Source organism: Cupressus sempervirens, chromosome 11 (assembly GCF_028749045.1).
Source record: "Cupressus sempervirens isolate cs-2001-9-10 chromosome 11, ASM2874904v1, whole genome shotgun sequence".
NCBI lineage: Eukaryota > Viridiplantae > Streptophyta > Pinopsida > Cupressales > Cupressaceae > Cupressus > Cupressus sempervirens.
The window spans coordinates 129649361-129666895 of record NC_143128.1 but is presented as its reverse complement, the minus strand read 5'-3'; the positions used below and the strand labels follow the sequence as shown (position 1 = coordinate 129666895).

At 32.7% G+C, this 17535-nt stretch overlaps 1 protein-coding gene across 1 annotated transcript; it reads left to right on the top strand.

Moving 5' to 3' along the window:
* Window positions 1-15196: 15196 nt before the first annotated feature.
* On the top strand, window positions 15197-16667 carry LOC149528544 (uncharacterized). The gene is made up of 2 exons (XM_089810708.1): window positions 15197-15592; window positions 16319-16667. Exons 1-2 carry the CDS (start codon window positions 15479-15481, stop codon window positions 16517-16519), a joined length of 315 nt encoding a protein of 104 aa, XP_089666834.1. The 5' UTR covers window positions 15197-15478; the 3' UTR covers window positions 16520-16667.
* The last annotated feature ends 868 nt before the right edge of the window (window positions 16668-17535 follow it).

Below are 17535 nucleotides of genomic sequence, written 5' to 3'. Positions count from 1 at the left end.
GGTTATGGTTAGCATTAGGGCTAGCATTAGGATTAGGGTTACAATTAGAGTTAGAATTAAAATTAGAGGTAGTGATATTGTTAGTGTTAGTATAAGAGTTAGAGTTAGAGTTAGATCTAGGGTTAGAATTGGGGGCAAGATTAGGGTTAGGGTTAGAATTAGAGTTAGAGTCCCAGTTCAAGTTAGAGTTAAAGTTAGAGATAGAGTTGGAGTTAGGGTTAGCGTTAGAGTTACCTAGTTAGATTTAAGGTTAGAGTTATAGTTAGGGTTGGGATTAGGATTTAATTAGGATTAGGGTTGGAGTTAGAGTTATATATATTGTTAAGGTTAGGATTAGGGGTAGGTTTAGAGTTAGAGTCAGGGTTAGGGTTAATGTTAGGGTTAGGGATACAATTAGAGTTAGAGTTAGAGGTATAGTTAGGGTTAGAATTAGGGATAGGGTTAGAATTAGAGATAAAGTTATAGTTAGAGTTAGGGTAAGAGATAGAGATAGATTTAGGGTTAGAATTAGAGTTAGGATTAGAATGAGCATTAGAGTTAGAGTTAGGGTTAGAATTAGTGTTAGGGTTAGGGTTAGGGTTAGGGTGAGAATTAGAGTTATTGTTAGAGTTAGAATTAGGATTAGAGTTATAGTTAAGGTTAAAATTAGGTTAGGGTTAGGGCTATAATTGGGATTAGGGTTAGAATTAGGATTAGAGTTAAGGATATATAGGTTAGGGTTAGGGGTAGAATTAGAGCTACATTTAGAGTTAGAGTTAAGATTAGGGTTAGGGTTAGAATTAGGGTTACAAATATAATTAGGGTTAGAGATTGAGTAAGATTTAGGGTTAGGGTAAGGGTAGGAATTAGTGTTAGGGCTAGAATTAAAGTTACAAATAAAGCTAGGGTTAGAATTAGGGTTAGAGTTAGGGTTAGATTTAGAGTTAGGGTTTGAGCTAGAGTTAGAGTTAGAATTAGAGTTAGAAGAAGGGTTAGAGATAGACTTAGGGTTAGAATTAGGGTTAGGGTTAGCACAAGGGTTACAGTTAGAGTTAAGGTTGGCATTAGGGTTAGGGTTATAATTAATGTTAGTGTTAGTATTAGTGTTAGTGTTAGAATTAGAGCTAGAATTGGGGCTAGGGTTAGGGTTAGGGTTAGGGTTAGAATTAGAGTTAGAGTTAGGGATCAAGTTAGAGTTACAATTGAAATTGGAGATAGAGTTGGAGTTAGGGTTAGATTTAGGGTTAGAGTTATGGTTAGATTTAGGGTTAGAATTAGAGTAGGGGTTAGGATTAGAAGTAGTGTCAAGGTTAGAGTTAAATATAGTGTTAGGGTTAGGATTAGCATTATATAGTGTTAGGGTTAAGATGAGGGGTAGGGTTAGGGTTGCGGTTAGGGTTAGTGTTAGGGTTAGGGTTACAACTAGAGTTAGAGTTAGAGATAGAGTTGGAGGTAGAGTTAAGGTTAGAGTTTGAATATGGGTTAAAATTAGGGTTAGCTTTAGGGCTAGAATTAGCATTAGAGTTAGAATAACAGTTAGGATTAGGGTTATAGTAAGGCTTAGGGTTAGGGTTAGAATTAGGTAAAGAGTTAGGGTTATAAAGAGTTAAAGGTTAGGGTCAAGGGTAGAATTAGAGTTAGAGTTAGGGTTAGGGTTAGGGTTAAGGTTAGGGTTAGGGTTAGGGTTAGGGTTAGGGTTAGATTTAGAGTTAGAGTTAGAGTTAGAGTTAGGATTTGTGTTATTATTGCACTTAAGGTTATTTCTAGGTTATTAATCATATTATTGTTGATGTTAGTGCTATTATTATAGTTTATCTTAGTTTTAGGGTAATTGTTAGGTTAAATCTTTATGTCGGTTAGTTCTATTATAGTGCCCATGATTAGTGCTATTGTGATACAAGTTATTAATCTTTTTAATAATGTAATCCCTCCCTCTCCCATCCTCTCTCTCTCTCTCTCTCTCTCTCTCTCTCTCTCTCTCTCTCTCTCTCTCTCTCTCTCTCTCCCTCCCTCCCCCTCTCTCTCTCTCTCTCCCCCTACTCTCTAACTACACCTAGTAATATATTCCCTTGTCTAAATACACCCTTTAAATCTCTCTTTGTCTCTAGTCTCTAGATACACCCCCTAACCCCTCTCTTTAATCCCTAGATACATATAGGGTTAGGTTAAGGTATATAATTCACTAAATGCTTAGTACAGTCATATATAGAGTAAGAGTTAGGGTTAGGATCCAAGGTTTACAGTTTCATTTATATGACACTCAATGTTATGGTTAAGGTTAGTAAGTGGTTAAATGTTACACTAAGATAGGGACATGGTTAAGGGAAGTATGAGATTTAGGTGTAGTGTTGGAGTATTTGGAGTACAACTATGGTCAAATTTGGGATATATGTTATACAAATGACTCAAATAGTGAAAACCTTTAAATTCATGAAAGGGAAATTATAAGTCCCAACACAACTATTTACATGATGTAAAAAGTGTGAAATAATATATAAGAATCAATTTTATGGAAATTATTTTTGCATGATAATGTGAGAACATTATATATTGTTGAATTTTTAATAATGCTAATGCAATTTTAATTGCAATGATTAAGAATTGTAATCAATAAATATACTTATCATTAAGGACATCTATTTAGACTTATGATTTTATTTCTTAATTAACATATTTAGTAGCCACATCCATTAAATAAATATTTTGTACAATAATAAATTTATTTTTTCTTGTTCTCTTCTTCGTGAAAGTTACATAGAACAATGCGGTAACAAAACTGCCAATACAACTAATTAGAAGTAAAATTCTAAAATTGGAGACAAGGATGAACCATATACAAAAAATAAAAATCTTTATAATGGTGTAAATACATGTCACATTCTTCAATGATTAAGATTCTTTTGTTTGAATAATGATCATGAAAGACTTCTTTCATCATTGAGGGAAACCCATCCACTTTTGTAGATGTGTCACATATGAATTTTTATGCATCTTTCATATGCATTACTTCTATTTCTCCAACATAGTCAATTGGAAATATTACATTCTGCATAACTTTAATTATAGTTGTGCACATCTCTTTAATTATTTGTAGGCATTTGTCAAACTCGGTCTCAAAGAAATCATTTAAGTTTATTGAAGTAGTCAAGCTAGTATCAAATAATATTTGATTCTTTGTTCGACGCATCCATAACTCAAATAGTAACCTGCAAATTTATAAACAAACACCAACATATAGAAATTATCAGAATAAAAAAATATTCATAATTAACACAAATTCTTTCAAATGAATAATTTTTAAACTAACATAAATAAAAATCAAAACTATTTCAAATGAAATAATTTGATTGTAATGCTTGAAATATGGTGGCATTGTCTTCCACTTTTCAAACATTAAAAACATAAATATTAATAAAAAAATTATATATACTGTGAAAAATATTTAAATAAAACACATAATTAATCTAATTAAATAATGATAAAATATAAACTAAGTATATGATTTTTTTATTTTAAATTAATCATTCAATTTAATAAAATACAAATTTTATTGATAAGGTGACCTTGCCATCCACATTAATGATAAAATTTAATAATGAAACATGAAAAACATAAATATTTTGAAACATGCAAATATAAAACTATTATGAAACATACAAATCTAAAACATAAAAACCAAAACCATTTTGAAGTATGAAAATCTAAAAGTAATATGAAACATGCAAATATTATTCTAAATTGAAACATATCATCAAATATCTAAATCAAATAGATTTTTATTCAATTTGAATTCTAAATCTAAATCAAGCATGCAAGGCTAAACTATAACTAATTTTGAAATTAAATCTACGTTTAAATCTAAATACATAACTAAATCTAAATCTAAATGCAAAACTAAATTAAAAATAGAAATCTCACATGCAAAAAATTACTCCAAAACTTTAATCTATTCCTCTTCAAAAAGTCTAATCCACTCCAACAATCTGCACCTCTTCCTCCCTATAAAAACACAAAATGAAAATGAAATGTGGAGCATTTGTTTTACAACCCATGAGAGACTCCTCATATCCCCCAATAGATGTCTTTTCACATTCCACGAATTTGTTTCAAATTCCCCCACTCCCCATGAAAAATAAGCATGAATGTGCATGCAAAAATAAATTTAACAAAAAGAAAATATTATATATTTAAAAATTTAATGAAATTATTTCATCCCTATTTTTTTGGCCTTATTTTTTCGGGTCCAATTTTTGGCCCCTTTTATCAAGCCCTATTATTTTAGCATCCATTTGGCTTCATATGATTTTGGCTAGTTATTATTTGGAAAAATTTTCTATATTTTACAATCTAATAATGATAAAATATATACTAAATATATGATTCATGTACCTTAAATAAATCATTATCTTTAATAAAATATAAATTGTATTGATATGGTGACATTGTCATCCACATAAATGATAAAATTATACTTTGAAACATGAAAATATAAATACTTTGAAACATGCAAATGTAAAACTATTATGAAACATTCAAATCTAAAACATGCAAACTAAAACTATTTTGAAATATGTAAATCTAAAACTAATATGAAACATGCAAATCTAAAACTAATTTGAAACATGCACTTTTAAAATATGCAAATGAAAAGTATTATAAAATATATAACTCAAAAGATTTTTAATGCAAATCTAAATCTAAATCAAACATGCAAGATTAAACTATTAAATGCAAGCATAAACAAATTTGAATATAATTCTAGAAATCTAAATGGGACTAATTGAAATTGAAATCTAAATCAAAGTAGAATATTATAACTAATTTTGAATCTGAATCATGTCTACATCTAAATCTAAATAGAAAATAGAAATCTCACCAGCAAAAAAATTACTCCAAAACATCAATCTATTCTTGTTCAAAAACTCCAATCTAATCCTCCAATAATCTCCACCTCTTCCTTCTTGCAAAAACCTAAAATGAAAATGAAATGAGGAGCCTTTGTTTTATAGCTTGTGAGAGACTCCTCATCTCCCCCAATAGACATCTCTTCACATTCCACGAATTTATTTGAAATTCCCCCACTCCGCACAAAAAAAGAAGCATGAATCTGCATGCAATATTATATTTAACAAAAAAATAAATCATATTGAAATTGGTTTGCCCCTATTTTTTCGGGCCCTATTTTTTAGGGGCATATTTTTTGGGCCTATTTTTTTGGGTCCTACTTTTTCGGGCCCTATTTTTTCAGGCCTATTATTTCGGCCTCCATTTGGCATCATATTATTTTGGCGAGCTATTATTCCGGGTGTATTTTTTATTTTATGATTTAATAATTTAATATTTAATTTAGAAGTTTGTAACTCCTACCATTTCTTTTTTATTGACAAGGAATCTTGGCATATTCCTGTGCTGGGCATTTGTGCTGCCATTGTATAGAATGCCTCTCAGCGTAATTAATTGGATACAGTATAAAATCTCAAGCAAATTAAAATTAAAAAAAATTCAATGCCTTATATTTCAAATTTGCTAAATTGAATGTGTCATAATTTAATTTGGCTAAATGCTCATACCAGAGGGGCCTTGATTAAATTCAATGTGTCATAATTTAAATTTTCATTTCACAGACTTCCATTTTTAAATCGGTAAAGTGGGGTTATTTGTAATGCCATACTTCTAATAACTTTCTTCAACTATTTGAAACATATACGTGTTAGATTCTCTGATAATGCGTGGAGCTCTTTCCGTAGAACGTGGAACACACACCAATCGTCCTGACTCCTTATGAAATTTGGTCAGCTTTTCAACCATCCTCTATTACCAACCTTTCTCTCCTTTGCAAATAAATTGGGATAAGATGGACTGAATCTTCAATCCTCTTCATTTTTTGATTTTCTTTATTGAAACTTATTTCATCATAAAAGATCACCATGCCCTTGTTTGTAAGTTTCCATTAAAATTTAATAAGAAAATAAATTTCATTATTTTTAAGATAATATTTTGATTTGAGATTTCCATATCTCATTTTTATTTTTTTATACGTAATTTAGTAATCGAAGTTGAATATTCAATTTTATATGCATCTATTTAGAAGAATATTTTAAATAGATATACATTTATGAAGATTGATTAGTCATATATTATTGGTTATATAGATTTTTTGTTTCCTTTTTCTTTTTCTTTTTTTCTTTCTACTACTTAAACAATAATAGAAGTGGATTTTTTAATTTTTTTTTTAATTATTAATTTTAAAAAAAAAATCACAATGAAAATACCACAAGACAATAAAAAATAAGACAAGCCTTAGTAGTAAAGCATAAAAGAAATCTATGTTTAGTTATAAATGAAATATTCTATTTTAGATTTCAAAGGATAATAGAATTTATTTTAAAATTGGAAAGCATAAATGTTAAATAAAAAATTTAGGATGAAATAATGAGAAAATAATAAGGTTACATTTTGATGTTCGTTTTTTAATTTTTTAATTAAAAAACTTTTGTAAATGAAAATTATAGAAAAATACAATCAAAATAGATAAGTTATATAAGATAGGATAAATTTATTAATGTCCAGCGGGAGACAAACAAGGGTCTATGGGACTGAAAACTTATAGAACAAGAAGCAAAGAACTGGCAAACCACTAGACAGTGGTCCGAAAAGCAAAGAAAAGAGAAAAGAAAACCAGATACAAGACATAGACTAAGGGTTCTTCCTAAAGGATACAGACCCAGGTGAGGGAGAGCATGCAATTGTCTTTGAGAATAGTTAGTGGGCTGGCACTAATGAAGATGAAGATAAGCCATGCAGGGTCGCATGAATCTGCAATGAACAGTGGTGGAGCTATCTGAGGGCCACTTCAGACCCTGTCGAAAGGGCAAGGGAAAGAAGAAGTTTTTAATGAGCTACCTTATGGCCTTGTTCAGGGGGAATAGAAGCTGTAGGGTGTGGTCATGAAGTTGCATCGTGTCCCAAAGATAAAGTACCAAACATCTCTAATCTGTGTAACTAAAGAAGGAGGTCAATGAACTGCACTCTCTAAATAAAAAATAAAATCTCCCTCTGATCTCATAGTAAATAAGGGAATGGAAAATTAAGTGTAACTCAGTCTCGATCTTGGCCAATGTGCATAGCCTACAAATCTAGTCCTCTCTATCAATGTAGTGGTCTGTTTGGGCCCATAAACGATGGGAACCAATCCTAAAATATCCTTATGCAAACTGAAGGGCATGACACCAACTTTGAGATAAATATCTGGGTCAAGAAATAATCACATCTTGTGTGCCTAGAAAGTGCTTAACATAGAAAATCATCCTCATACTTAACCCCCCAGGTGGGTTAGTTGAAGCCGTAACAAGGTACTATCTATAGATGTCAAGTCTGACTTGCTCATTCAACTCCTATCTAGAAGGGAGAAGATGAGAAGGAACATTTAATAAAAATTAAAATGGGGGCAAGCGATCAACATCTATCCTGATGGAGCTCAAAAGTGATGTGGCCTGGGAATACCAGTAGCAAGCTCTCAAAGAGGTGTCAGATTTGGAAAGTGCAACTGAGGAGAATGATGCAAGGTAAGAACATCTTTCCTAGCCAGTAGTGGAGTCTACAAAGCAACCAAGATTGTGGAGAAACCATATAAGGTCAAAAATAGCCCCCAACCTAAAGGGATGAGCTCTGAACTCAACCAAAATTATACTGTGGGTGATGGAGCAATGACATCTGATAATCCGCCAAAGGAAGAGAGTTTGAATATGCTCAATGGAGGCCCAATATGAATTGAGCAACGATGGTCCTAAAACAATTGAACCATATAGAACAGTAGGTCTAACCAAAGAGTCCAGGAGAGACAGCTTGGACAGGGTGTCTTGGAAATGGTGTCTGAAGCACTATGTCTCAATCATGGCAAGAGAAACCATCCCTTTACTGATCTCGGGATGAATAGCTGGTCTCAAACTAAAACAAGGACCGAAAAGTTTGACCCTAAGGTAAGTGTATGAGGAGGAAATCTCAATCTCCTATCTCAGAAGTAGAAATGTAAGTGTGAGATCTTCAAGAAATTGAAGACCATGACCCAAGTCTTCCCCAAGTTGACCACAAGCTATCTCGAGTCACAAAAGGAGGCTAAGTTGTCAAGATTTCTCTAGAGGCTCTTGAGTGAGGAGGCAAGAAGAATCACATTATCTACAAAAAGAAGGATGGAGACTAGAACCTAATGTAAGTAACAACCATCACATTGAAGGGATGATTCTCTGATAAATCCCTCAAGCTCATCAATGTAGATGCCATAAAGAGTGGGGGAGAAGGGGCACCCTTACTTCACCCCAATAGTGCTCCAAATATGATCAAAGAGCCTCACTAGAGTCCTGAGTCTTTGCTCAGCTCGCTCATAGAGTCTCATAATGGCCATCAAAAGAATCTTTGATATTCCAATGTCTCTAAACCTCTGAAAAAAGGGCTGCTCTAGGTACAAAATCAAACACCTTATGAAAGTCCACAAAACAATAGTAGACTTTTGCAAAGTGATAATAAGCCTCCTTAATGACTGCCCATCAGGTCAAGATATGATCCATACTCTAATAATCTACTCTAAAACTAGCTTGACCTCTAGCCCTACAGTTCATCCTATCTAGTTCCTAATCAGAGCAATTTATGTCCCAAATTATGCCATATTTTAACCTTCGTATAAACCTTCATATTCATTTCAATTTCCATTTTCTATTCTATCTTCTCCTTCTATGTTACATATGATATAATATTTATGAGTAATATTTAATATAGTTATTAGATAGAATATGTGAATAAATAGATAAAATTATATTTATCTAACAAGTTGATAATATGTTATGATTCTTCCTACCACCTTTTATGTAGGAATCTTATTAGCATTCCTTATTTCGTCAACAATTTAAAGCATTAGTCCAAGAATATTTACCAAGGAGTATGTTGAGAAAGAACTTGACTGGAATAATTAGCAACTAAAAATAAGGACAGACAGTTTTGCATTTCCTTTCATGAACAGATATAAATGAATCTCAAAAATCCCACACATAGGTATTGTATAAAACATGCCCAATTACAATCCCACTCAGCCAAATCTTTAGAAAGTGAATGATGGAAAAGTTAGAGGTTGCTTTCAAAATGTGACTTTTATAGTTTGTTATCACGGGTTTAGATTTCAATTTTCAAAGTTTTTTCTATCTTTTGTTGGTGTTATGACCATATTACTAGCTCAACATGGAACTCCTCCAGCTTAGCTAAATTCTTACATGGATAGCAAAGAATCCAACCAAGCATAAAAGGTTATTTCTGCCAAGGAGAAGAGATAGTATAGTCTCATGTGGAAATCAAAATCACTCATCCATAACAAACTGTTTCAAATCCATATTGTTGCAAATAATTTTAGCTAAAGAAATCATTGTTGCTACAAAGCATTGCCTATTCTTGGCATGGGATATATATTTTTTTCTAAGCCACATATTCTACCTATACCTACAAAAAATCACATGGCAGCATATGGAAGTAAGCTTGGTCCGTAACAAACCACTATCATTGCTTATAATAAAACCATCACCGTGGTTCAACAAATGTGAATGAAGGAAATACATTCTGTTTGAGCAATGACAGAAAATTGGTTATTCTTTTCAAGCCATAGATTTTTGTTATAACTCTGTTATGTAATAGCCACTCTTTTTATAGAGTGCATAACAAAGTAGTTATAAATTTTTAGAGCTGGATCTATATAAAAAACAGGAGATAGAAGTAGGGAGACACATATACTTTTGAAAGCACACAAGAGTGTACAAAAATATTGTTATTTTAAATCACAAGTTCTATATTCATGTGCATGGTTAAGAAGTTGTAAAAGAAATTTGTCTCTTCATCACTAGGAAGCCAAGGAGGAGGGCCCAGTCTAAAGTCACTTGGTGATTCTTTCTTTTATGGAGTGTGTTTAAGCTTGTTTTTATTTGTATTTTGATCAGTTTAGAATTACATGGTATTTGTTTTAATCATGTTATATTAGTTTATACATTCAATCATGTTTTATTGCATAATAATATTTCATATGAATTTGATCTATTGTGAGTTATAGTTATATTTTATTGCAGATTAATTTTGTTGTTTTCGTTTCTGATGTTCTTGTCACCAGGAAGTGACAATTCCTATCGCTTGGGTTTCTTTAGTTTTTCATATATTTAATTCTGTGTTTTGTAGTTGCATTCATAATCCCTCATTTCACAACTATCATCCCTTGATGGCATACTGCTCAGACACCTTTTGCAAGCTTACACTCTTGGATTGACACATATAGACCAGCCAAACTTCATCATAAAATTATTAATTGTTTATTATTATTTGCCCCATCGTTGGCCTATCAGTTCCCTTGAAAGAATAGTATTCAATGTTGTGGCATAAAGTTTGGTAAAGGTATGCCCAATCACGATGGTCTTGTAATTATTGGGGTCAAAAATTGGCCTTGTCTTATGAAACAGATGGATCATGTGCCTCGACCAAGCCTTCCAAAAGCTAGTACAAACGACTCTATTAAAGAGTGTGGTGAGATAGGAGCCAATCACTGAGCTATCAAGCTTTAGTATTTTTTCCTAGAAACCATACTCATCAACAACTCTAATGCATTTCACCATTTTGATGATCTCGTAGATGATGGAAGAAATAAAGATCTCATAGTGAGGGTGTGAGATGAGGTGAAGAGGTAGTTGATTAAGGATGTTGTAAAGGGTGGTGGTGTGGGAGATGATGAAGCACAGGTCAATGGAGAAAGGCAGGGTGGATACCATGGGAACAAGGTGCGCCAAAGTAGCTTCGAGTCCTAGCTAAGCATATCGTGTAAGGAACTACACTATGAAGCAATGTAAGAACATTTCTTCACATGAAGAAACCAATGGTAGGAATGTCAAAAATTGACAATAGCTGAAGGGAAGGTCTCAAAGGTTAGAGTCAAGCAATGGTGAAAGGATTTACAGTTGGCATCAAACCAACAGTTCATAGGGCACTTGTTCTAGTGCTTTGATCTAAGGATTGGGTGGTGGGGGATGGAAAGGTAAGTCAACTCCCACATGGCTATATTTAAGAGATCCAACATGGAGGAAGCATGGTTACACTAAATGGAATAATAAACGAGAGGAGTCAATGTAGGTGGAAAATGAAGAGGTGCGCATCACCCTAGGCAAAGCGGAAGTGGAAATGGCTAGGGCTATTATCCAACGTAGCCAGGGGGAGGGGATGTGGGTGAAGCTGTGGAGTGGCCTTCCCCATAAAGAGAAGGGGGATTGATGAGAGTGGGGAGAAGTGAAGGGCTAGGCACAAAAGAGAATAGTAGGCAAGCAAGAGATGGGTGATGGTGATGCTACAGATGCAAGAGATGAAAGAAGCACCAATGATAATGTAGTCAACCACACTACACCTCCATAGTGTGGCTAATAGGTAAAAGGCTCAGATCTAGAAAACAATGAAGGTCGTTCAAAATAACTAGATCAGAAGATTCACACAGCTAAAGGAGGTGATGACCATAAATAGATAAAGGTCCATGGCGATCCTCAAAAATATGTTGGAGTCCCAAACTGACATGATCAAGTTCTATAATATGGGTCTAGTCCATGCCTTGGTTATGTATAGGGGTCTGCTATTCCCTAGTCTATGCATTGAAGTCACCTAAGATAATGTTGTTACCCAAGGCACTGAATCTAGAAATTCACTCAATCATATCAATAAGTGGATCACTGTCCTCGGTACTATGAATGGCATAGGGTGAAGAGGCTGGTGGAAAGTAACAAATTGTGATGATGGTGTCTATCATGACATACTTGAATCCACATAAATTTGTCATGTCTGTCAGAAATAGACCACAAAAGTAGCATTGAAGAGGTTGTCTCTAATCAGGTAGGCAACACCTCTAGAACCCCACACACCACCCATGGAGTGAACATCATCCCTAAAGATTGATAACCATTGATAACCATTGAGACCTAGACTCTCATGGGTCTTAGTGATAGCTAAGATATCTACCAACTCTACAACATCCTAAAAAGGATCTTGAAACATCATAGTTTTTATAGAATTACAATTAGTTTGATCTTCAAGATACCACAATTAAACAACATACTAAGTGATGAACCCAAACATAAGAAACTTACCTTCATAATTAAAAATAAATAAATAGAAAGTATAAGAAAGAAAAAAATTGTCTTCATAATTAAAAAAGAAATAAATGAAAATTTTAACAAAACAAGTTTAGCAATTCAGAACATTTAATTACAAAGAGTGGTTGTGCTTTTTTAAATTATTTAAAATAACTATTTAGAATATCTAAAGTATGATTTAGATAGAATTCAAAAAATAATAGAAATAATATATGATAGTTGAAAATACATATAATTGATTTTAATAATTACTACCAAAAATGTTAAAAATAGAAAATAAGATAAACAATTTTACCAAATAGATAAAATAATAAACTTTAAATGGGGGAAATTTATAGATATGTGTTTGATTGAAATAAAGTGGCGGTTAATACTAAGCACCATGAATTTTAGGAAAATACATAAAAATAAAAATTAGGAAAACACTAGGCACAAATTTTAACTTATGCATATGCCATTGTAGAAAAAAGTAAGAAGAGAAATTACATAAATGTATATGTGAGGTGGTTAAGGTAGTCAATTAAAATTTAAAATGTTTGAAATGTAATAAACCCAACCATAATCTTAATTATAATCTCTAGGCCTTGATCATTATCATAAACCATAACCCTAATAATAATAGAACATTACCTAATACTAATCCTAATCATAATCATAATTTGAATTCAAAACCCTAAATCTTAACCCTAGCCTCGAAGACCCTAATAAATATTGTAATGAAAATATTAAATAAATTAGGGTTATGATTATGTTTTTATTATGCTTAAAATCAGGGTTGGGATTTTATATAGTTACTAGGATTAAGATAGTACATTAAAGTTTAAGGTTAAAGTTACAATTCAATTGAAGTTAGGTTCATGGTTAAGATTGTTTTTATAAAATGCATGTTTTAGCCTTCACCTGAGCTCTAAATCTTTGTAACCCTAAATCCTAGATACTAAACCCTAATCCTAGTCCTACCATAAAATATAGTCCTAGATGGGAAATCTAATAAAAAATGTAAAACTCTAATTTCATATTTTTTTAATCCTTTCATAATCCAAACTATATAATTTATCATTATCCTAAGTGCAAAGTAGACCTTTTGGGCAAATATTTCATATATCATAATCAAAACTACAACCTTTTCCCTATTTCTAATTAAAATCTAACCCTAATGGAAACAAAAACTCTATTTTGACTCCTAAATTTAATTGTAATCATAATCTAAACTATACTCCGTATTTCAAAAATATATAACTTAAGCATCATCCCTAACTATAATTTTTAACCTATACCTTAAAGTTATCTCAATAATAGATTTACTCCTACCCCTTTCTCAAAACCTAACCATAGCATTAACTATAATTACCATTCTAAAACTAACCTTAATCATAAATCATAAATGTAATCATACTCTTAAGCATGCCTTTACTCCCTAAATGATATTAATCATACCTTTAAAATGTATCCCTAACCTTAGTACTAACCATAACCCTAATCCTTACCCTACCCCTAACCCTAACCCTATTCCTTACTCTACATGTAAACTTGACTGTCATACTAATCTTTTCTCTAAACACCAACCCTAACCATGATACAAACCTTAATCCTAATCCTTATCCTATGGTTTATCCTAACCATCATACTTCTCCTATTTGTAAACCTTGCACCCTAACCCTAACAATTTATCCTTACCCTAATCCCAACCCACACCATATTCTTGGTCGTAACCCAAAATATCTTATGATATTAATGTTAACTCAAAACTCTATAAGCTAATCTACACCAAAACTCTAACTTCAATCTTAAATTTAATTTTAATTACTTGCAAAAAAAAACATAAGGACAAAAAATCAATATTTTAAAAAGAACTCTATTTTTCGATAGATATCCTTGTCCAAGACACCTCGAAATATATCGCTTGACTTATTTTATATATAATAAATCAAAACTAATATATGACTAGTAATATATACCTATTTCCACCACCGAAAAAGGTCAATACAGCCATCAAATTCAAGACTTGAACTAGTAATATATGTCTATTTTCAGTCACCAAAAAAACACAAAATGTAGGCGTTACAAGGAAAGTCGATAGTCCATGCAAAAGACCTTCCATTTTTTCCAACGGCAAAGCAGAGTGATCCATACGCCATAATTATAATATAACTATTACTATTTGAAACGCATACGTTTCAGATTCTCCCCACAAAGCCAGGAGCTCGTTTTGTAGAGCCTGGAATGCATGTAGACCGTCCCCTTAGGATATCTTTGTCACAGAATTTCGTCGACAGTCCTATGTTAACTAATACTGGCACATCATTCAACCAAAAATGCTCAAATTAGATGATTCTTGTCACTATTCGTAAACTGTATAGTCTTATTTAAGATTTTAGTATTTAGAACTGGTGATGATTAACCTTATATTTTCCCTTAGATGAATCATTCTTTCTCTTCAAGTTTGCCTTATTGAAGGATATCTCAAAATAGAGCTAAGAATTACTAAACTCCAACCTGTAATGCTGGAAGTCATGTGTGATTCACATTAATATATCAATATACAAACAATCCGCTTCTAACACAATAGAATAGATTCAGGCCACCAGTCTGCGAGTGGTGCTCCAGATTTAATCTAAACCCTGGTTTGAAGTTGACCATAGTAGAAGTTCAAGATTTGAACCAAGGGAATATGAAAGAACAAAGCATAATAATAATAATTTTTTATTTTTTTAAAGCACAAGATAAAATGCTACAATTAAAATGTAACTGACATAAATGGGAACCAACTCTTCGTGTAAGCTATTATGCATCGATATTCGAACAACTTTTCTTGCCAATATTAGATTTTGTGGTAAATTTCCATTCTGCTACAGCCTAACCGATTCCTAGGAAAAGAAGAGAGTTATCAAACAAACATCACGTCTTATCCGTGTGATGTTAACATTTATTTCACCGACATATAAATGCCATGCGTCAGCCTGAGATGGTAATGGCGGCCCCAGCAAGCCACGTCAGTAGTTCGTGAAATTCTATAAATTGGCCTTCACTCAACACTCATTTTCCATCCAACTTTTTGAGCTATCTACACATCTGTCTCTATCTTGATATTTTTCTGTCTTTGTATTTCTTGAGAAGCTTCTCAATTTCTTGACAATGGCGGATTCAAATGCAGCAGAGCATCAGGATCACGGTTTATTTGGCTTGTTTAGGAAGAAGAAAGAGGAGGAAACACATCAACAGCATGGTGGTGTCGTGGAGGGACACGTGGCGGGGTACCTCCTCATGAGCTAGGACACATAGGCGAAGCTCACCTTATCCCCCTCTCCCACGGCCACGTTGGCGTAGGCGAGGCTCCCCCTGTGCCAATGTCTCATGGCCACGTGGAGGAGGGGAAATTCCATGTTGAAGGCGAGGAGAAGAAAGAACAAGGGGGAATAATGGGAAAGTTGCATCACAGCAACAACTCTTCTTCAAACTCTGTAAGTTTCTTTTGCCCATCAATGCTTTCGTTTCTAAGTTGAATAGATCAGATGGAATAACAACGTGCTTCGATATAATCTATTTGAATCAATTTTTTAACCCTTCTGAAGTGCTTGTATTACCCAATAGCTGAACTAATTATGGAGCCCCTGTTGTTCAGGGTATCCAAACCCTCAACTATCCTGTTATGGTCTCTTCTTTTTTGTGTTTTATCTGGCTTTTGGAAGTGCTATTAAAACTTGACCAACAGATCACAATCCCTTCATCTTTATAGGTTTCCTTATAGATTTGGTTACATTTTGTTCCACCTTTTGCCTAACTAAATATTTCAATTTTTTGCATTCTATTGACATTCTTCCTACCTTACATACTTTTATTGGTCAAATCTTATTTTAGCTTCCTCTATTTTGAGGCTGAGAACCTGGAAGCTGCTGTATGCATTTATCAAGATTTAGATTTGGTTAAATCAAGAGTTACTCTGGACACCACTTTTTCATTATACATTTCCTTGAAGATCATGCTTTTTGTTAAACTGTTCAATTTGATCAATTCATGAACACATTCTACATTCATCATTTCTGATAATTGCATTGCTATTCGTTCAAGATTGCACATTCCCTTCAATCTTCCCCTGTCTATAATATATCATAAGTTGGTTTACTTGGGCATGATGAAATGATTACACAGTTTGGTCTCTGATCTGATGAAAATGAATGTGTTTACAGTCGAGCGATGAGGAAGAAGATGAGAAGGTAGAGAAGAAAAAGAAAAAGGAGGAAAAGTTGAAGCTTGATGGACACAAGAAAGAGGAAGAAGAAGAGGGTCATGAGAAGGCTGAAGAAGAAGGGGGAGAGAAGAAAGGGTTGATGGAAAAGATCAAAGAGAAGCTCCCTGGAAACCACAAAGAGGGACAAAAAGAGAATTGAGGAGCAAATGAAGCTTTTTTGGGTTGTTTCATCTTATAATGAGTTGTGTGTGGACCATCTTCTGGTTTGAAACATACTGTGGATTGTATGTATGCTGTATTTTTCTATATATAATAAAGAGTGTAATGGTGTTGGTTCTGGTTTGTAATTGCAATGTTTCAATGAGGCCTCTGTTTCTACTGGAGACTGTTTAAACAATTTTTCCATTTAAAATTTGGCTAGCAGGGGCTAACCAATAGAATTTGATTATTTAAAAACGTGAAATTAAAAAGTTTGATTATATCATGGTGCTTAAGGGGACGGAGAATGCATTGATAGGTTTCAAAGAAACTCAACTCACATGCGTGTGTATTCAAATTCTATCACGTTCGTTAATCAATTAATGGATACTTTACTTATTTATGGATAGTTTACTCAATACTTGTGAATAGTTTTGTATAAGTACACACATATAAGGAATTTAGCACTTAGATTCAAGGTCAAATAATAACTGGGGAATCTTACTGTCATAGATATCTTTTTTGCATAAGGAAAAACTGACTCCTACTATCATAGATACCAGTATTATAGCAAATCGTATATATACAGGCTTCTGGATTGTGGGCAACAATTTTTAATATTTTTTTTATTAATTCAAAATTATTTCCGACTTATTTGACTACAAAGTCAATATTTGCATTTTCCAGGGAACTAAAGTTCCCATTTGCTTCATTCTAATTGATCACTTCCAATTCCAATTTTAAGTTTTACAATTGTTTTAATTTTAAAATATATTTTTAACAATCTTTAAGTTTCATTCCTCAAAAATTTATAGTCTTGGAATTTCTGTCATGAGTTATTTTTTATGACTGTTTGATCATAGTAATACATTTAGTTTTACGTTTTATATTTAATAATTCTTATAAATTTTAATATTTAATCAAATATAAGTATAAATTTGTAATATTTACATGACTCTCATATCTCAAAGTTTCTAAATATATATGTTTTATGAAATAATATAACATTTTACAAAT

Excerpts from the sequence above, each read along its gene's own strand:
- LOC149528544 (XM_089810708.1), top strand. The coding sequence starts at position 15,479 with ATGTCTCATGGCCACGTGGAGGAGGGGAAATTCCATGTTGAAGGCGAG. Across the intron at positions 15,593-16,318 it reads ACAACTCTTCTTCAAACTCT|TCGAGCGATGAGGAAGAAGA; the intron begins GTAAGTTTCTTT and ends ATGTGTTTACAG.